Below are 23,028 nucleotides of genomic sequence, written 5' to 3' on the forward strand. Positions count from 1 at the left end.
TTTTCTATTTAAAATTTTATGTTATATGCATATGTTTATACAAACATAAGAATGAAAACGTTGCAAAAGTGAAAAAGGTACATCATCTACATGTGCTCTCTGTCTTCTCTCAGCTTATCAGACTTAGCTTGAAATATTCATGGATAATTTCTCAAATCCAGCAGACTGCAAACATCAAAGACCTCAATTTCCAAAGTTTCATGTGTGGTACAAAGGTCATAAATTAGGAGACTTGTGAAAGACATGTTAATCTCTAACATTAGGAAAGAAAGCAAAATTACAGAGTAGATAATGTTCACATGGGTATGTGGGATGCTTTTAGAGCCATCTGACCAAAGTTCTAATTGACTTCAGAATGAGTACATACCTGTTTGATGAATTACTGAACAGAACAGTATCTTCACTACATGGATTAATTCCAGTATGTGTTTGTGAGTACAAGTATTGCTATATGCATATTTTTGCTGGAAATGTTGTAACTTGATAAAACATTTTTCATCAGAAAAAATTCCATTGTCATTGTTACCTCTCATTATACGATCCTTAAATAAACCCCTTTAACTTGAATTTCATTTTTGATAAAACATCATCCTCTTTCACTTAAACATGATAAAAATTGAGAATTTCAAGAACTGTATGAATACAAAGACATATAAAAAGCTGGGTCTGTACAGGATGCACTAGATCAAATAGAAGCAAGTTCTGATAAAAATTAAATGACAGCCCATAAAACCAAGTGTAGAGACAGAACATCAGTTTGCTCTATTTTTTAAAGTTTTCAAGATGACTTGATAGAAGAAAATTAGTTATGGCCAAAATAAAATGGAATTTCTGGGCAGCCTACTACAGGAAGAAAGCTATTGTTCAGAATAAAGAATAGAATGAAACAAATAATAAACTGAGAGGCACTGTTACTAGATACAAGAGAGTAAGCATATAATGACAAGAAAGAGAAGTTAGAACATATGGAAGAGAAATTACATTTAATTATAAGGGACAATTTTCCTGTGCTAAAAACTTATTATTCATTGAAGTTAAAAATTGGATCCTAAGGCTGCAGTTATGACTCAGTGGGTGAAGGTGCTTGTTGTAGGGGCAGAAATGATGTAAATATAAGAATCATATGAAATTCTCAAAATTATTTAAAAAAGAAATTCAAAGAAAGAAGATAAAAATGTTCTTAAGTTCAAGGTACACTAAGCAATCTCCAGATTTAGGAACAATTTTATACAATTTAAGGCATAGTTGAAAATAGTACATAATAATTACCCAACCTTCTAATCTTTTAAATATTCAAAATAACTTTACATTCCTGCAGTAAATATAAGAAATTACAAAAGAGAACTTTTTGAATGTAGCTAAAAGATAGATAATGAAATACAAATGAATGTCACTGGACATTTTCTCAAAAATTTTCTGTATATTTGCAAACTAACATTTGTATGGATATGCACAATATACATCTGTTTATATGTACCATGTGTGATATGGATCTGTATGTATGTTGCCCATTCACACAGAGAAACTTAAGTAGGTGAGCAGCAGTAGTTTGGTAATTTATGAGTAAGAAATTATTTGAAAAAAACACTACAAAAAAGAAAATGAATTACCCAGAAATATAGATCAATCAAATGTTCGTAAGACATCCCCCCCCTTTTTTTCAAGACAGAGTTTCTCTGTGTAGCCTTCTGCCTTTCCTGGCACTCACTCTGTAGACCAGGCTGGACTCGAACTCACAGAGATCTGCCTGCCTCTGCCTCCTGAGTGCTGGGATTAAAGGTGTGTGCCACCACCGCCCGGCAAGACATTCTCTTTCATATTAACTTATGCTATTCTTTCCTGTCCTTTCTTCCTCTCTTTGTATTGCCCCATGCTAAAGAATTCCTAATGACCATGTGCTCTGCCTCACTCTTTTTTCCTCTCACTTTCTATTATTTCCTGTTTGGGCCACTTACTAATTTTTTTTCACTACTTACTCTACGGGGGCCAGAAAAAATGTGATTATTAAATTTATTATAACTGTCTCTATATTCAAAGCAAAAAAGGCATATTTAAAAACTTACAATGTCCTATAACAAGAAACAGGAACAAGTTCGCAGACACAGTTTACGGAGTCCAGAGGTGTCCTTTGCATTTTTGGATTTGGAACTGTTGTCAGAAATTCTCTCAAAACAAGGTAAGTCATAAGCATGGACTTGTTATTTTTCAAAATAGAAATGCTGCTGTGCATAGTGAACCTATCATATTTGATAATATTTTTCCACAAATACACTTTATCAGTGCATCAGGTCATCAAATATTTTTGTAGTCATTGAAGAAAATAATTTTTTTCTCTTACAACAATTATACTCAATTCTTTTTTAGAGTTTTTGGTGCTTAATCACATCTTGGCCTTAAGGTACTCCACAGTAAAAACCTGAGTTTTTTATGTGTTTCTCATGAGTTATCTTGTTCTGTCAGTGTTCCAGGAAAGAATCATCACTGCACTTTTAAAATATACAAAGGTAAGCGAGGATTACAATGTAATTATCTACTGGTTTGCAAGAGAATTTACAAGATTTAATTCTAAGAAATCTTAGTTATATGATCCTCTTTGGATTACATATTTTAAAACAGTAATTAATTGAGGTATTATATATATACTTTGCTTCCAAATTCTATTTGAAAATTCAGTGCAATTTATTGTTTATCCATAAACCAAGTTATTTTTACTTCTCAAAGGTTCCCAGAATACTGATTTACTGTGCTTACATTTTGTATCTGCACAAATTACTTTTTTGAAAGAACGCTGAGTAAAATGATGAATGTTTTGACTTTTTGTACTCTACAAAAGAGCTATGTTAAGTATTTGTCATTATGTCTATTTGAAAAAGGAATTTATGAATATTAACATAAAGGCATCATATTTGCCCAGTTTTTAAACTCATATTTTTTTCAATTTGGATAAAGCATAGAAAAATAAATCACACTTGTCTGAAGTTAAATTAACTTAGTTTTTGTGTTTTCTTGCATGTAATGGTATTGTGAGTTCACTATATCATTGAAAAAAAAAACAACTTCATTTATATCCAAAAAACGGATTTTATAAATAAGAAATTACCGTGATGCTACATTGATTCTTTGTAGTTATTTTGAAAATATGTTATAAATATGTTGTGATACTCTAATTATACTCACTTTGCATATTGTTTGTCATGTATCTGCTCTATATGAGATAAATAAAAATTCCAATTTCATTGTGGTGAATTACTCTTGTGTGATGAGTACTGCCCAAATTTTCATAAAAATGAGATGCAATATTAGGTTTGTGCTTTCCCTTCCTCATTCAACTTTGTAGCGTAAAACCTTGTTGAAATAGTTCACTTTCATCTGAATTTGTTTCTCTGTATTGATCATGTGCTAATATAGTATGCTATAGGCCAATAAAAACCTTACAAAAATTCAGAGAGCTGCACAATGTTTCCATCCTTTACTTGTTATAGCTAATAGCACTATAAAAACTATAGAGATAAAATGAAAAAAATCTCTATATGATTAACTTTAACATCTCTAAAACTGTAGGAAGCCTTAAGTCCTAATAAACACATTTCATACTAATGCAGTTCTTTGAAAAGCTCCAGTGTTTTATGTCTGTATTCTTTATTGACTACTGAAATCTTCCAATCATGGTAGAATAGCACTTGGGCATCACTGACAAAAGAAGATAGAATAAGTAACTTTAAACTATAGGGAATTTGACAGACGACAGAACGATGCCATTCATTCATTTATTTTACATCAAACTTGCTTTGGGTGAGACTGAATATTGAGCAGACAGTAGTTAAGAAGAGAAACAAGGCCTATGTTCCTAGGGAGAACATCCTACTTTTATTCTGAAAATGGATGTTGAATTAAACCAACCTAGAGTGGGAGAACACGGAAAGAGACACCCTGATAAATGAAGACCCATGGGAATAGAAAGAAGCAGAGTGCTAGAGAGGTCCCCAGAAATCCACAAAGATAACTCCACTATAGACTACTGGCAATGGTCAAGAGAAAGCCCAAACTTACCTACTCTGGTGATCGGATGGCTGAACACCCTAACTATCATGATAGAACTCTCATCCAGTGACTGATGCAAGCAGATGCAAAGATCCTTGGCCAAACCCCATGTGGAGTTCCAGGAGTCCAATCAGTGTGTGAGAGAGGAGGGATTATATGAGCAAGAGATACTGAGACTATGATTGGAAAAAGCACAGGGACAAATAGCCAAACTAGTGGAAACACATGAACTGTGAACCAATAGCTGAGGAGCCCCCATGGAACTGGACCAGGCCCTCTGGATAAGTGAGACAGTTGATAAGCCTGAGCTGATTATGAGGCCCACAGGCAGTGGGACCAGGACCTGTTCTTGGTGCATGAGCTGGCTTTTTGGAACCTAGGGCCCATGCTGAGACACTTTTCTCAGCCTTGGTGAAGGGAGGAGGGGACTGGACCTGCCTCAACTGAATCTACAAGGCTGAGCTAACTCCCCAGGGGAGACCTTGCCTTAGAGGAGGTGGGAATGGGGGTTGGATTGGGGGAGAAGCCTGGGGGTGGGAGGAGGGAGGACAGGAGAATCTGTAGCTGATATGTAAAATCAAATTAATCATAAAATAAAAATATTCATAAAAAAGAAAAGTAAAAAATAAGTTATCATTGTACCAATAAGGTATCTCTCAATCATTATCAGAAAGGATCTGTTTGTAGTCACTAATGATCAGCACAGAGACAAACAACTGGTGATATGCAGAAAATAAGAGACTACAAAATATTCAATACTACAGAGAACATATGTACTATATGCCCTTCTTTCCCAGTTCCAGTAATTATTGTGGAAGATGGACAAAAAGTGTGTAAGAATGCCAGCAGATGGTGGGTGACCAGAAAGAACCAATGTTTTCTGGACATATCAGTGCAGCTACACATATGAATTCACAGTGGCCTCAGCATACAGCTGTTGGACACAAAATGCCATCATTAGCTGAAGAGTTACTGGCAGTTCTTAGCTTCTGGTAGAAGAAGGGTCAGTTTTCTCTAATAGCATAGCACTTATATAAGTCAGCCATACTCTACGTGAAGGCTGCATATACATGAATACTTGACAGCACAAATTGGCCATGATTGATAACAAAACAAACACACAAACAAAAACCAAACAAAATAATTTTAAAAAAAAACGGAAAAATTATTAACCAAAACAATGTTTGGTGGAAATCAGAGTTGACTGAGGAAGAGTTGAGGGAAGGAGTATGACTGTGATTAAAACATGCACAAATTCTTAACGTATTAATCAAATATATTAGGAAAAGAGGGTTGAATTTGGTGTGGTACCATGTACCTACAACCCCAGCATTCCAGAGGCAGTAGCAAAAGGATTGCCCAAAATTTAAGGATACCCTGGTCTATACAGCAAGTTTCTAGCCATCTAGACATACCCAGCAAGACCCCGTCTCATACAAAGGAACAAGCAAAATCCAGAGAGTGTTGGAATGAAAAGAACTCTAATCATGCAGGAGTAATCCCAAGAATTGACAACTCTGCTATATGAAATTAAAAGTCTTCTGGGCACCAAGAGAAACAATAAATGAATGGAAAAACAAATGAAAGAATGAGATAAAATCTGCTAACTAAAATTAGAATATGACCCATCTACACCACTCCTGGAAATATACTCAAAGGAGTTTGACTTCTCTCACAAAGACACAGCTTTGTTTGTTGTGACACTAGACAATGGCAAAGAAGTAAAATTTGCTATGTGCCCACAAAAGATGAATAAAAAATGTGGTCTATATATGTAATGATGCTATTCTGCCATAAAAATATGAAAATATGAAATCTGTAGAAAATGGATGTAAGTGATAAATGAGAAATCATTATGTTAAACTTTATATACAGATTCTAGATTTTAATGGCATCTCTCTCTCTCATGTATGTGTGTGTGAGAGAGAGAGGCAGAGACAGAGACAGAGAAGCAGAGAGGATAGATGAAATTAGAAAAAGTATCATGGTGGTAAAAACAGATCTTATGTAGAAGAAAAAGGACAATGGAAAAAAAGTACCATGAGGCAGAGTGGGGAATAACAGCAACATGAAAGGGGCACCTGCTGAGGGGAGTGAGAAATATCAAAATGACAAATAAATACATAGAAAAAATAATGCAAACCATTTGTCTGTATCCTTATTTAACAAAACTAATTTCCCTTTTTAATGAATGGGCAAGACTAACAGTGTAGCTTATAATCCCCACTTTTCATGTATGTGTGTGATTGTTTAGATTCTAGTTATTTAATGATCTAGTTATTTTGAATGATCTATGATGCAGAAAATAATTCAAACATTGGTGAGTAATTGAAGCTTTACAATGTAAACATTCTATTAGTTAAAATGGAGTATTATGAAAACTTATGTTCATGACTATCTTGGCAGCTTATCTTAAATTTTATTCTAGCATTAAGTATTGATGTATTACTATACAACATTTAATAATGGCATTGCATTTTCAACTAATTTGAATAAGTTATACTTATAAAGATATAAATATTGAGTTTTCATATAATTCATGCTCTTAGAATAAAAATTACCTGCATTATTATAGTTATCATGTTTTATGATTGTTTTTATTCTAAGAATTTTAAAAGATATTTATGATTATTCCATATGACATTACATTTAAGAATTCAATCAGCTTAGATTCTCATTTAATTATCTTTTAAATGTCTGTCTGTTACTGAATGGGTATGGTCCTTATCACAAAAGATCAAAAAAATAAAACAGTATTTTCTACAAATCGTGATACAATGGTCTATCTATGAACAAGTGCATTTGGATTACTACAAACAAAATCTTACAACCATTTTATGTTAAGAGTCATTGTCTCATCTAGGAAGAGAAGAATTTTGAAATAATTTAGCAATCTTGAAAGTATTATAATCCTGTTTTGATAGTAAAAGAGAAAGTAGGAAATGTTATGTACATACTTGGATATATTTTACTCATTTCTTTTCAGAATAAATTGCATACAATGAAAATCTTAAGTAATCACTGACGAATTAGAATGACTCCCAGATGGTATGAGCAATTTAATTCTATTTAACCATTTGATTCAGGCATGCTAAGAAGAATATTTCCAACCCTGTTACAAAAGCCATTTCAGCACCCTCCCAGCTGCTGTTCCATATTTACAAAGGAAATTTAGATTGGAGAAAATTACACTTTTTATTGTTGTTTTGCAAATGGAGGTCAAATTGCTGAGCATAAATTCTTGTTCTTTTTTCCATCTTCATTGTGTGAAATAGATTTATCAAATATCACGTCTTTTGTATGATTACTGTGGATGGCCCAGTACTATTTTATGTTTTGTGTTGTCTAGCATATAACAGACACTGGACTAATGTTTGCTAAAGAAAAGGAATACCAAACCAGTGTATTCAAAATAAAACTTGGGATTATTTGTAGCCATCTAATAAGTGTATTCAATTCCAATATCAGAGCATCTTCAACTTTTTTGAAAGTGTCTCTTTAAAACATAGCAGAAAATTGAAACATAAAAGATAAAGGTACCACTAATTTGTAATAGCAAGAAAAATCATTTGATAATTTGTAATTAAAACTGTGTCTTCTTCAAGTTGGAATCCTTGCTCTTAAATTTCTTGGAACTCAGCTAAATAAATTACTGAAATGTTTTGTCATTTTTAGAATGAAGTTGTTGTAGATATGTATTAGAAAGATATATCAATAGGCCTCATATTACCAAATGACTGACATTTTAGGCAATAAGATAACAGATAATTACAATCATTTCTATTTTACTAAAGAAACAACATTTTACAATAATCTTATTTGTAAAAAAATTAGCTTCCATTTAGGTCTATGACATGAAATAAATATTGTGGCTTATAGTATTCTAATTTCATTGATAATCAGAATGTGATGATATCAAGGTGAATTATATTTTCTCTTTTCCATCCACATATATACTAAAACTATAAATATATAATTGTACCAGACTTAATTTTTATTGACATGTAATACTTCTAGAAAAATGTATGTTTCACACTTTTAATCATCATTTCATCACAATATATTCATTTTTACTTGATAATACAATCTGACACTCTATTATTATAAGAAAGGTAACACTATTTTTACTAATGTTTATATATGTTTCACAAAATAGTATGATGACTGCAGTTCATTGTCAAAACATTAATTCATGGCATTAGCATATATAAAATTATAAACCCAACTTAGCCATAGTCTACTACAAAATAACTTTGTATAGTTTGACACATTTATTATAATAATTTGTTTATTGTGTTATTGAGAGACAGCCATTTATAAATCCTATGTGTATAAAATAACAAGTTTCTTTTAACTTGCAAGATCTTTTGATTATAATTACATCCAAGTTCATACATAGTAACATATTTGGGCTAGAGAGAGTCAGGAAGCCAAAATCCCTATACTAATATAACTACTTAGAACTCCTAGTTAATTTAGTTAATATTCTCATGATTCAGTTATTTGCTTGAATTAACCATTTTATCTACAAAGTTTATATATATATTATTCACAGATTTTATGATCTACATATGTAATATTACCTTGCAAAATTATTAACATATACTGTGAATCTATAACATTTTGATCCCTACAAAATCTTATTATGGGATTTTATTAATAAGCTCATGAATTTTATATATATGTGTGTGTGTGTGTGTGTGTGTGTGTGTGTGTGTGTATTGTGTATCTATTCATCATTTCTTTCTAGAACATAGAACTGCAGAACTATTCTGTATTATTGGATCTATCTTCCTTTGCAGAGACATATATCAAAAAAGGCTACATGTTGTTAGTCCACATTGTAGAACAAATAAATAGTGAAAACATTTGCGAAGTATGAATATGGAGGTAAGAGCTGTATAGTGTGTTGGTGATGGAGGAGCAGGAGAGAAAAGGAGACAAAGAGAAGGAGATTGATTGAGAACATTCTGAATAAGAGAGAAATCGGGGCAACCACACACAGAAATGGGGGGAGCGCTTTAGGCAGAGAGAATATGTAATGTCAGATACATTGAAGTTACAGACATAGCTTTAGCAAGAGAATAAAGCAAAATAATGACAATGTTAGAGAGTTAAGCAGTGACCTAGCCAGGTATTATTAGCCTTTGTAATTTATGGAAGCACTTCGAATTTCACCTTAAAATAAGTGAGAACCATTGAAAGGTTTTGATTTGACATATATGACGTATATTTTCAAATGATGACCCTGTTTATATTGATAACAGGTAAAGAAAAGTGGGTGAAGATTTTTCTTGAAAATTCAATTGAGTTGATAAGGCAGCTCGTAGAAGAAGAGTGGTCTTGATTTTTAAAATGTAGTGATTCTGGCTTATAGCTAGTTATAAAATTATGAAAACATCAAGACATATATAATGAAGATAAAAAGCAGAAAATATCCTAGGACTGATCACAGAAGTATTTCACCCTTAAAGGAGAAAGGGAGGTGTCTATGATCAATAGTGATTAAAAAGAAACAGATGGGCAATAGACTAGGTCAACTCTAATCAATAACTTTCTCAGGCCAGTCATATGGCACCAGTACCCAGAATGTTAATTTCCTTATGTTTGATGTGTTTATAAATGAGTTAATTGTATGTAAAATGTAGTTCTTTACAGCCTTTTCTGTTTATCTTATTTGTTATATTTTTCTCTGCTACCTAAATGTTCCACCTCTGGTTACTTTGTTGTTTAAAACAAAACTTCCATGTCTATTCAATGAGTTTCTTATGATAGGTAATTAATTTCTCATTGAAAAGAAGTTTATTTCAGTATTGGTCCTTTGTGTGTTTTCATAAGAGAGTTTTTTTTTATATTTATTTATTTATTTATTTATTTATTTATTTATTTATTTATTTATTTATTTTGATTTTTCGAGACGGGGTTTTTCTGTGTAGCTTTGCGCCTTTCCTAGAATTCACTTGGTGGCCCAGGCTGAACTCACAGAGATCCGCCTGGCTCTGCCTGCCAAGTGCTGGGATTAAAGGCATGCACCACCACCGCCCGGGCAAAGTATTTTTTTGCAGGCACATATATGCATGCAGGTGTGTACACACATGTTCTTGTAGAGGCAAGAGGCTAACCACTGATGTTCTTCCTCAAATGGCATGATTCTAGTTTTTAAAAAATTGTCTCTTTTACTAACTAGGATATTCAGGCTGGTCATGGAGGCTGAGAGATCCAATTGCCTTTTGTAGGATCATAAATTCATGTCACAACATCTGGATTTTTCTCTTGGTTCTGAGGATCAACCTCAGTTCCTCATGCTTCTGCAACAAACACCTTAGTCTGAACTATCTATCCACATTTCAAAGTTTTACTTCAAAGAGTTTCCTTAAACGTTGAATTTAATGTTCATAAGTATTTTATTTGTATGTTATTATTTCACCAATTTCTGGTTTATACCAAAGCTCTAAATCAGCTGGAATTTTTCTTTTTATTAATTCCTAAATCTGTATCTCTTTTCAAAACCACCTAAGACACCTATATGTTTTAGAATTGATTAATTTTACCATTATGGACTTATAAGTATATTTATTATTTTACATGCTTTAGGTTTGCTCAGTTTCTCAGCTGGAGTACTAGAATTCTTAATGATTTTAGGAAATTCTAAACAATTGCCATCTCAGATATTGCTTTTCTTCCTATGTGAGTAGTATTTCTCTATTCTCCTTTGTATTATGAAGGCAGTTCCTAAGATGGTAAACTTAGGCATAGACTTAGGTTTTATTTCCATCTTTACAATGTATCTTGTACAAAGCCATGAATGATTCTTGTCTTTAACTGTCCCAAAATGTTTTCATAGCCATTAGGTTCAGTATCACAGATGATTGATTATTTATTTATACTTCTTTTTGGGAAAATGGGTTTCATCTGAGCTCATATTTATCCAGAATCCCCATGCTTTGCAAAATGAGGGGTGAGAAAATCAGTCATTATACTGTGCTCTTAGAAACGCATTCTAGCTTCACATATATCTCTTTGCTTAACATCCACTGAAGTATCAAGCTACATAAATAGAAGCAAAAGCACAAAGTATTATAGAAATGGCCACAACCATTACCATCGTCAAAATCTAGTAAAAGTAGACTTTACAATCTTAACATATGTAATTTCTCTCTTAACGTTTGTGATATGTTAATTACAGTATTTAAGCTGAGAGGATGAAAATTCTATAAACAACTAACTCCTGGGTCAATAATTTCCTTGGCAACTATTATTAGTCTTTTATATTCACAACTTCATTTACTGAAGACAATTCTGTGTCAGTAAGAACAGTGTTTATTTTCTAAGGATGTTGCATTGGCAGCTGATAGCCTTTGTTTATACTTCAACGTGAATACAAAAATATAAGTGATAATTATGCAAAGAAAATGTTTCCCCTTTTTATTCTCAATAGTAACATCTTTTGACTATGTAGTAGAAGACAGAATATAAAAATTGTGCTTTGTGAATAAATATGAAATCTAAGGTCAGACATTATTTTACAAAACGTATTTGAAAAGGACTCTGTAACTAATTTTCTTATATATTTCTGTTTAACTTTAAGAACATCACAACCAACAGATGCATAAAGGTAACTTAATGCTTTCCTCACATTTTTTTTATGGAACAATAGTTGTTTCCATTAATCATGAATCCTACCAGCAATCTCACTTTCTACTGCACCTGATCAAATGTGACAGCCTATGGAATCTATCCCTCTAATAAAAGTTAAGGCACTCTAATGTTAGATATTCTGAGACATTATAAAAAAGGACACTTTGCTTAATTCTGTATTTCCTCCAAATATTTGAATATGTATCTTTAATCCTTCCACACTTAGAAAGCATTGATTCATTTGGTGTCTTCTGTCTTTTAGGTATGATTTTGGATAATTTCAGTAGCAATTGAAACAATATTGAGGATGTCAAAATAATCAAACAAGGTGCTTGAAAAAAATAGAAAATAATATTCAAAAATTTTAATTCATAGGTTAGTAGAAAAATGTCCACAGTATAAATGTATTTCATTTTTCACTGTTACTTAAGGAATAATGTCACATTATGTTTTCTCTGGCATTTAAAGTGAATAATGTAAAACATTAATTTCCACCATCTTTATAGGAACATATGATTTGGAAATATATACTGTCAATCTTGTAAAAATGTCTTCTGAATACTCTCATATAATAAAAGCTTTCCCTTATGATTTATTTTTGTAACCCAGTTCATATTCACTCTTTACAACCATAGTGTTAGATTCCAGTTTCAATCATATCCCCACTTCCAGAGCACTGGACATATAAGTGTTCTTTGATCAGCAGTCTCCATATCCCATTTTGGATTTATAAAGTATTTTTAAAGCCAAAAGTATTAACAAAATAGGTGCAGATTATATGTCAAAGTCTTAGTATTCATTGTTTCTAAATGAAAAGGTAACTAAATAAGTAGGCATGTATGCACATTTATAGATTTAATAGAGCTCACAAAAAAACAAAAAACAAAACAAACAAACAAAAAAAAAAACTTCTGAGATCTGAGATTCTGGAACGGAAATGAAATCACTGTATTTCAATATAGAAGGGTGTCATTTAAGTGATTATAGCAGCACAATAGCAGAAACGGAAATAAAGCTTTCATAACTGATAATGAACAGTAGAGTTCATAGGATTTTGCTGAAAGTGTAATAGACACTAGGGGCTTAGCATCAATGTTTATCTTATAAGGAATACATTAACCTTACAACAAAGAATATAGTGCTGTTGGGAAGACACTGAAAGCAGGAATTGGAGGTTGTTGAAATAAACCAGGTGAGAGATGATGAGTTTTAAATTAGAATTTCTGTAATGCAGATAGCAATGAATGATTTGATGAAAGGTAATGGTAAATTTAAAACAGTTTTAAAATTAACATTATGTTAGCCGGGTGATGGTGGCGCACACCTTTAATCCCAGCACTTGGTAGGCAGAGCCAGGCGGATCTCTGTGAGTTCGAGGCCAGCCTGGGCTACCAAGTGAGCTCCTGGAAAGGCGCAAAGCTGCGCAGAGAAACCCTGTCTTGAAAAACGAAAAAAAAAATTAACATTATGTAATGAGATTAAAAAAAATCATGGAATCATGGTGTCTACGTTTTAGACTTAAATGAAGGATGGTGTGATCTCCTAACATCTGGTGAGTTTTGTGGGCACCAGTTAATGTAGATGGTAATCTGGGAGGCAATGTTTCTACTTGGTGCTATGCTGTGTTTGAGATAACTCCAAGGCATGAAAGATAAACTAAATTTGATGTTTGGGGATATAAATATTTTAATAATGGTATCATATAACTGAAATTTAATATCAAGATTCCCATGGAAACTAGAGTTGTTTTGGAAAAGAGAATTTACTTTTTTAAATTGTTCTTCTTCAACTAAATAGCTGTTTGTATGTTTCTTTTATTGGACAGGCCATGCAATGCATTCTACTTGTATATTTATTCATAATGCACTATGCTTTTTTATCTAAAAACATGAATGGTAATAATTCATAAGGGCACATGGATACAACATATATGACACAATATAAATGTCTCATATTTTTTATTATTTCATGTAGGATATATTAAAATAGCTTCTGCATTCACACAATACTCTTTCTTTCCAGCATTTATCAGAATTTTTGTATCAAAAATATTTTGCTGTTCTTATTTTAATAGGGAAGATAAATTAACAACATTGAATAACTTATTCTACTTTGGGTTAATTTTTTTATTCACAAAATAATTGTGTTTCTATTTCCTTTATTCAAAAGTTAATACATAAATATTTTTTCTATACATAACACTAGTTGCACCTCCGAATGTCTTGCCTTTAGCATTTTGAAGCTCATCTAATGTCTATTGTAGTCAATATCTATTGTTGATGAAAAGTCTTCTGTGGGTATTGTTAGTCTTTCTACTATGGTACATTCTTGGTCATTTAATATTACAGTTTTATTCAAGACTAGATAGGTGTGGACTCACTGTTGTTTTTCTGCAGTAGTAGACTTTTATCCAATGTGAAAAGTCATGTAAATTGAAATCAATTCAAAAGTATAAAATGCCACTTAATTACATAAAATATTGTCTTTTCTTCATGTTCTCCAATTTTACACTCTGGAACCCTTCTGATGCATATTACAGAATATGTTTTATTCTAGTTTCCATGTCTTCTAGAATTTTCAGCAAAAAAATTTTCCTTAGTACTTTCTAATTTGTAAATATATTCTTACTAAAATAGATACATAGTTTTCTGCTATGGAGCTTTTAAATCCTTTAAATTTTTTTATGTTACTCTTTATCTTCATGAAGGTTGCAAAAATTCAATGAAAACTTTATCAGAAAATTTGTGTAGACTTATAACCTTCTTTGACTGAGTTGAAGGATTAGTCTGAAATTTCTGCTAATAATGTTTGACACCATAGAAAATTACTTGTCTGTACATTTTATCTAACTTGCAATGTGTATTGATCACAATAGATTAGATAAGGTTATTGTTCTCATCTTAAAAAAATAACCCATAATTAGCCTATCTTAATGGCTCAAAAGGCACTATTCCAAAATGTGTGTGTGTGTGTGTGTGTGTGTGTGTGTGTGTGTGTGTATAATGGTATATGTACCATTTATAACTTATAAACTGAAGTAGAGAAAATGGATTACATAAGCTAATTCCATAAGCCAAGAATTGTTTTATAAATGTTCTATTATATAAAAGCAAAATTATTCTACTAGGACATAGGGAGGTAGTTCCAAAGGGAAAAAATACTTGCCTTGCAAGGATGATGACTGGGATTTGAGTTCAATCACCAGGACTATACATATTATATTATATAATATAATACATATTAAATATTATATATTATTGTACTGAGGAGACAAGCAGATGGATTCTTGGGTCCCATGGTAGACCAATAAGCCTAGTCAACTTGTTGAATTCCAGGCCAATTAGAAGACCAGTTACTTCCTACCAATAACTGGAATCTGAAGAACAGCTGGCTGGAACCTGAAAATCAACACCTGAAACTGTCTTCTTCCTTTGAATTCCACCTGCACCCCCATACATACACATTTAACCACACCTGCATTTACACCTACATGGACATGAACATTCATACTTCCACATACACAGAAGTTATTCTACCATAATTTATATGTTGCCTGCTATTTTAACTTTTAGTGATTTATGCAATATCATGCTTATAATATTAAATATGAAAGCTCAGAGATTTCAATGTTCAGTCAGCTCCTTAAGATAAAATAGTTCCAGTATTTCCATTTTTTTTAATTTTTATTTTTCGAAGCAGATTGGCTGACCTCCTGGTTCTGCTACCTAGACCTCATATTTGCAATGATTACAGGCATACATCATCATGGCTGGCTATTATTTCTTAAAACATTATTTTTCAAATTGTTTACAATAGTTAGCTGCAATTAAAATTGAGATTATTGAATTTCATAAAAACTGTATACTTATAAATTTTCTTAAAAATATAAAAAGAAGTCACAATAATATGCCATGTATTTTCCCATACACACTCATAAAATAGTTATTTTAATTATTTTAGGTATGTTACATATACACTGTAATAATTGGAATTCATATCACAGAAGAAATATCATTTTTTTAATTGAATCCCATGCAGTTTTTAGTTACACAATGCAAAATGGTGATTTTTCTTAGACATTTATATCTTGGGTTTGCGATGCATACTTTTCTGGAAATGCAGATGGTGGTCATTCTTCTTTACCTTCTAAGAACTTGAGTAAGAAACAAAAGTGTATTTGTCAAAAAGTCTCTCTTGTCTCTACCCTATTACAAATAATCAAGAATGATTATACAATTTTTTAATTGCCTTTTCAAAGAGTGTATCAGAAACATTCCATCCTGTTGTTTCAAGGGACTCTCCTTTCCTTTTGGTTTCTAATACTTTGGTGATGACATTTGTATTTGATCTTCCATCAAATATCAACTTATCATGAGCCATCCAGTTCGTCTAATGAGTACTGTGACGCACTAAGTGCCTAGTCCAAAAGTAAAGACTGTAGTAAAATTCTTTAAGTCAATGAGAGGACCTTATGTAGGTCAAGATAACATATTTCATAAAATATTTATTATTCACCATGTATACAGTAATAAAGTAAAATCAGCATGGGATGATCTCAGGAAAGCAATGCGTATTTCTGATTTAGACAGTGAAGTAAATAAATGTATGAGAAATTGACAAATTCACATTGCCAATGTTATGAAAAATGATGCAGCAAATGAAATTAAGATGTAGATATTTTCTTTTTTATTTTGAATAAGGGGCCTTTTCCTATCACTTGTCCTTTTGTCTTTAATCATGAAAATTAAGCTTTTGAATTACAGAAGCCCAAAGTGAGGGGAACTCCTCACTTTTAGAATGCACCATAAAAGTTTGTTATTAAGCCCAGATTTTTGGTGTTGTTAGTAGGCTTCTGTTAATAGAGTATTAGTCGCAAACACATACGTGGGTTTGCCAGTAACAACTCACAATTTGTGCAAAGTTGAGTCTTCGAAACTGAGCAAAATTGCTCTCAATTTCCCGCCAACGCTTGCTGAGCTCGATTTGAGTTGGCTCCACTGCCATTGCGGCCCCATTCTCAGACAAGGCCTCAGCTTGCCTGTGCACTGCATTCAGCTCCTCTTTCTTCTTCTGCAATTCACGATCAATTTCCTATTGAGCAAAATCAATACAGGGCCCAGGGCAGTTAGCTAACCACAGCAACCGACCTACAAGCAGCAAATACATCTCTCAGAAATTTCATAGGCTGTTGTTCCTTTTTTAGTTTTCATACTTTATAAATAATGGAAGGTGTCACTCTCATCCTCACCCAGTAGGCCAAATATAATTTTAGGTATCATTTGAATGCTCAGTTTAAGATATTATAATTAAATTATTAAATGTTAGTTAACATTTAATTTTAATTGTTTCTTTTGAATTGTTTTGGTGTTTTGAGAATTGATCCAAATTCAAGTGATTGTTCACTTATTTATTAGGGATAATCCACATAGAATATAATTTAGAGGGTAGGTGACTACAACTTTTTATTTTAATGGTTTTAGGAACTCAACAGAGAATGAAGCAAAATAAAAAGTGTAAAATAATAACAGAAAGAAAACACCTTTGGACAATTTGCAAATAAATCTATAGATATTTGACAGTGATATGAAAAGATGTTCTGATGAAATGAATGTGCTAACATGAGAAAGAAGTCGTCCATGTACCGATAAGTCATTAGTTCATCTGGAACAAAGATACACAGAGTCAATTACAATTTTACCAGAAAACACATGACAGTTAATAATTCATCTCACATTTTATAAAACATTTTATTCATTCAACATTAAGTCAATTCAATAACACTCAGTACAATACAGTTACTGAAACAAAACACAGTACAAAGAAATACATCAAAGCAGATAATAAGCTAAGAGAGCACATTTTATACATGATCATTGTAGGTTATGTTAAAGTAGTGATTTTCTAGCAGCAAAATCTAGTATTGCCATTCTAAAACAACTTTACCTTTATTTTCCTTTCATCTCTGGGTTCAGGTAGGCTGGCTAATTTTTTTTCAATGTCATCCAAGCATTTCAGGAGATCATCAGCCTGCCTCTTGTACTGATACCATTGGTGAGAAATTTCTAGGGCCTTTTTTCTTCTTTGAGACCTCAAATCCTGTTCATGATGCAGATATTATTAAAATATCAATAGATGTGCATAATATACTCCTTGCTGCAGTTATTTATGAATACTAAATTGAGTCCCTTATCTTTTTAATTGTTTTGTAAAAATCACATTTAAATACAAAGCATAGATATAAATTACTAAATTATGTATTTATATCTTAAGATCTATGTTCAGAAGCTAAGAAATGAATACATGAATAACACAAATTTTTTTCTTTGAATATTCAAACTTGCTTATAAATCTTAATTATCTAAGGAAATGGTTGCATAGTACATTTGAAACAATTTCATATATGAATACAATGAACATAACTAGTTAGCTACAAAAGCATTGAGTTGAACTTCACTTTTAAAATACTTAAAATTCTAAAATGCATATGTTCAGTTTGAGGTTTATTAACATAAATTAACACTATATAGACAAACTATATACATTCATTGCTTTAGAAATGTATTTATAGTTAGGCCATTAATAATGTTGCTTAAAAATGTAGTTATTTTGGAAGCTGAAGAAATGGTTCAGTATTTAAGAATATTGGAGGATCCAGGTTTGACTCCCAGTACCCATATGGCTGCTCACAACCATCTGTAACTCCAGTCCCAGGGGATCTGAGGCCCTCTTCTGGCCTCTGCAGGCACTTCATACACATGGTACATAGAAAAACATAAAGGAAAAAACCCATATACATAAATTTAAAAATCAAGATAATAATTTTTAATTAGATATTGTAGTTAAAGTTGTTCCATGTTATATATGTAGAAGTATAACTATTCTTTATAGAGCTATGATCATACATGAAAATGAGAAATTAATATCAGAAAACACTTCTTTTTCTTTAAATTCATGCTTAGCCAATATTTTCTTATTATGCTAGATCATACTCAAAGTATAAAAATAATTGCTATTCCAAATAGAGTGAATAGTTTTAATCAAATTGGTGATATAAAACAAATAAACTCAATAAATCATCAAAGGAGAAAGTAATTATTGTCTGGCCCATAGAAGTATTCTCAAAATTGTCTGAAATCAATACAATTAGCTAAAACTCCAGTTTGTACCCCCACAGAAATCTAAAGCTCTATCTACAGATTTCATTTCTTCAAAGAGGTAGCAATTGGGTTTTATATCCAAGTTAATATGAATTAAATAATATCAACAAAGAACTGAAAGTTTCATTGCTTTGCAAACTTCTAATCTCTTTAAAATATTTTATAATAATAGTTAATCTTGGCAGGTTAACTACATAACTGTATTTGTTGTAAGTTGGTTTGACAAACAAAGTTGATTTTTATTAATTACTTGTGGCATGAAGATTTATAATTTACTGTAGTTTGTACTTTGTATGTCATTTCTAAGCCCCATATAAAGGTAATTAATGCCTTGAAAGAGTCTGATGGAATTCTGCTCCCACTAATGATATACCAAGATCCAAACCTGGCACTTATTGAACTGTGACTTATTCATGATACAATGTATATATTGGCATAAAGGAATGGGAATGATGGTTATAAATCTGTTAGTCCCTTGGTTTCCTTAGAAAGAGGCAATGTTCAATACAGAATATTATTTATAAAAAATACGTATTTGTTAGATGTATGGAAGATGGCTTCTAGATACTGATGACCAATAGCATACATACCCTTGTGTGACTAATCTATAAACTTCTGAAAGTTTTTGTCACAGAAGAGTGTGAATTACACAGGTTTCTGATTTTCTGGGCACATTATGATTTGCTCTTGCATTCCCCTCAAGGAAGAGGGCTTTTCTATTTACTATATTTACCAGCAGTTACCTTTAGAACACCTGCTGGCCAATTAGACTTTCCTTGTTGATTCCTTGCAGGCACAATACTGTGTAATTACATTCTCAGCAGTGTTTATTTAGTTAACAATAGGGGAAAAGATTTTACCCACTTATTTGCATATAGAAAGCAGACTCCATCCACCTATTAGGGGAATCTAACTATATAGCCATATATGACTAAAGCAATGGTTCACAATGAAAAACATTACAATTAACAGTATTAGAAAATAAGCCATGAAGGAAAATAGGGAATGTTGTAAATCATATAGAAAAATAATGTTTCACAGAATGTTTAGCATATCTAGTTCTATTTCAAGGACTGCCTAGACAGCATTAGAGAAAAATGAACAGTTCATTCTGTTCTTCCTGCACAATACAGATGGGTCACAAGGATACTTGAGTGCATATACTACAGCAGATATTATTTTTTCAAGCTCATTACAAACACTTTTGAAGGTTCCTATATAAATGAAATTAGGCTCTTGTAGATGCCTACTTTTACAAAGTATCTGTTATGAACACAGTCAAGTTTATTTTTTAAAATGAGGAAATTCTAGGCCCTATTAAACAGTTTACCAAAATACTTGACCTATTGTAAAGAAACAACAGCAGTGGAGGGATTAGCAATTGATTATTCTGGCAAGCAGGACAAATACCAAACTAGCTTAGAGAAATAAAGCATATTAGAAAATAATTTTATAGCACTGTGAGTGATACTTTTAAAGAGATTTCAATATTACTAAGAAAAAGAACAAAACAAAGTTTATGTCACATAACTCTCAAAACTGATAGCACAAAAAAATTCATAAAGCACACATATTCAAAGGGGAACAGTTGTTTTCTGGTAACTAAAATTCTTAAGCAGATTTTATTTATGTACATGGTATTTTACCCTACATATACAAATCCCCAGACAAAGCATATTATAATTTGAGCTCTAATACCTTGAGAGCATTATGTTTTTCTTGTAACAGCTGCTGTTTTATCTTTATTTCCTCTCGCTTTCTCTCATCACTGATTCTTTGTTGTAAGTTGTCTCCTCTTTGCAACAATTCATTTACAGTACCCTCATTGTCTTCACTCTGATTAAAAACAACAAGTACAGTCTTCATTTGGATTTTTACAAAGCTGTACATGGTTAACAGAGATAATCAAACATATTTAAATACACACAAAATCCAATTTAAAATTTTTAGGGGATGTTAGCATGAAATATTACACTTATATTTCTTTTACAATCAGATAGAAAACAGTTCCTGTGTATCTCTTCTGAAGGCAGATTTTGAGTACAAAGATGGAGAGTAAGGCACTTTCAGTCATAGAAGTTATGATTTTCTGGAAAAATAATGTTTTGGATTTTATTTTTATTACAGTTAAACAAATTAAAAATGTATGGAGAAATAAATTAATCTTCTCCCTTCCAATATTAATCGATCTATATCTGTATGGTAAATTTTACATACTAATCTATGTTTTATATTTAAACCTAAATGCTCAAATATAGAATACGGAGCATTAATAAAAATGATGGGGAAATTTGTCATATTTTTAAAAGAGTCAATTTCTAAAATGACACATAATTATGTTAAGTTTAAGCAAATAAAATAATACTATGAGTATGTATTAAAATAACTTCAAAATTTTTCAATTCTCATTTTGTTTTTTCTCTAAGAACCATGGTTTAATTCTATTTACTAAAATATATTATTTGAAAAAATAAATATAAAAATAAAATATTATTACATGTTTACATTTGTGTATCTCTTGTTTTTTGTTACTCAACACCAAATATGAAAACTACTTACTACAAAGCATAGTATGCGATGGTACGCAGGTATGCCAATGAGCTAATGATAAATGACACACAAACTTCAAAAGACACATTTATATATACATTTATATTATTATGTATAGTAATAAGTGTCTTATATGAAAATCTATGTTTAAATTCAAAATACAATGTGTTTAAAGGAAATGGGATTTCTTTACAATTGTCTATTAATAGTCTAGTGTATATATTATATAATTATATAGATTATAGTTTATAAAAATCATCTATAATAGAATATTTTAATATGCCTTTTGAGACTGTGAAGCAATTTTCATGGCTGAGAAAAAAAACATTAATAAAACTAATTTATTCCCCTAAGTGAGTAGTCTATGGCAGGGCTGTGAGTGAGACAGAAAAGTAGCAACACTTTTTGACTTCTTCACCCTGGAATCTCTTCTTTGACATGAAGTAGAGGTAGCTGGATCTCAGAATTTCGGGAAGTTTCTTCCTGTCTTTCTTTCCATGAGCTGAGATGTGAAGGTCACTAAACTTCTTATGTAAGGAGTACTGATTCAGACAATTCCAAGAAGACAGAAGTAATATGAATAGAGGCTAAGATTTTCCCAAAACTTTACATTATCTAGGAAGTAAAAATTATATATTGCCTTCTAATGTTGCTTTCAAGCATTGTTTAAGATGTCTCTAGCATTGATTATATATATGAAAATCTCTAGTGTGATACATGTAAAGTTTAAGTATGCTACAGTGGTGACAGCAGTGGAAGAGAGGAAAAGAACATGCAAAAAAAGAAAGTGAATGTAGCATAAACATACTCAGTGAATAGTGATGTGATGTAGAAACAGTCAAGCCAGGGAGAAATATAAGAGGTATTTTGAAATTAACAGGGATTGGAAGAAGATGTTCTGAGTTTATGTACAGGCCACATGAATGTATCTCTTTACTCCCATTGAATAAGCAACATGGATATATATATATATATATTCTTAGTATTTTCTAAAATCAGTATTTTCTTAAATCTTTGGTAAAACCACATTGTTAGAAACTTTGGCAAACATTTCATGCAATTGTCCTTGCTATTATCAAAAGCATCAGCTATATATAATACTATAATTTCTGTTATATTTTAGTTTATGTCCTGAATGGCTATTTTCTTTTACATTTTCCCTTCTGAATTTAAGAATGGAATAAGCCAAAACAAAATTGAACTAATTTTTAGAATTTGAGAGTGTGCCCATATGTTCATAAGATGGTAATTTGGCAGTTATAATAACATGTCAAAAGGAATACTTTCCACTTAATAAAATCATTAAAAATAACACTATGTGAATGTTGGCATTCTGAGAATTCAGTTGGAGACATAAGTTATAATATTTCTTTCCAAATATTTACTCATTTTCATTCCCAGCTCATTCACACTTTCATCATAACCAATTTACCATATCTTTATTGAAGTCTTCCTCTTTCAGATTCACCCCCTGCTGAATTTCAGCCTCCAGTGGTTCAAGCAATTTTTGTATATCTGAGTTAAACTGCTCCAATTCCTTCAAAGGAATGGAGGCCTAAAAAAAAAAGATAGTGCTAATTTAAATCAAAATTACTTTTTATTAGAAACATAAACCAAATGAAATATATTTACTCAGCCCCCT

General features: G+C 31.6%; 1 protein-coding gene across 11 annotated transcripts in view; it reads right to left on the reverse strand.

The window, feature by feature from the left end:
- Positions 1-23,028, reverse strand: part of Dmd (dystrophin) — a 2,251,111-nt gene that overhangs the window by 1,202,135 nt on the left and 1,025,948 nt on the right. For 10 of the 11 annotated variants that reach the window (XM_076562037.1, XM_076562042.1, XM_076562041.1 and 7 more), the window contains 4 exons: positions 22,819-22,941; positions 20,535-20,672; positions 17,623-17,775; positions 16,588-16,770 (listed from right to left, as the gene is read on the reverse strand). In XM_076562037.1, coding sequence (XP_076418152.1) covers positions 16,588-16,770; positions 17,623-17,775; positions 20,535-20,672; positions 22,819-22,941 — 597 coding nt within the window. The remainder of the gene's footprint in view (positions 1-16,587; positions 16,771-17,622; positions 17,776-20,534; positions 20,673-22,818; positions 22,942-23,028) is intronic. The other variant, XM_076562039.1, reaches the window with a different exon arrangement.

The sequence above is a fragment of the Peromyscus maniculatus genome, chromosome X (genome assembly GCF_049852395.1).
Source record: "Peromyscus maniculatus bairdii isolate BWxNUB_F1_BW_parent chromosome X, HU_Pman_BW_mat_3.1, whole genome shotgun sequence".
NCBI lineage: Eukaryota > Metazoa > Chordata > Mammalia > Rodentia > Cricetidae > Peromyscus > Peromyscus maniculatus.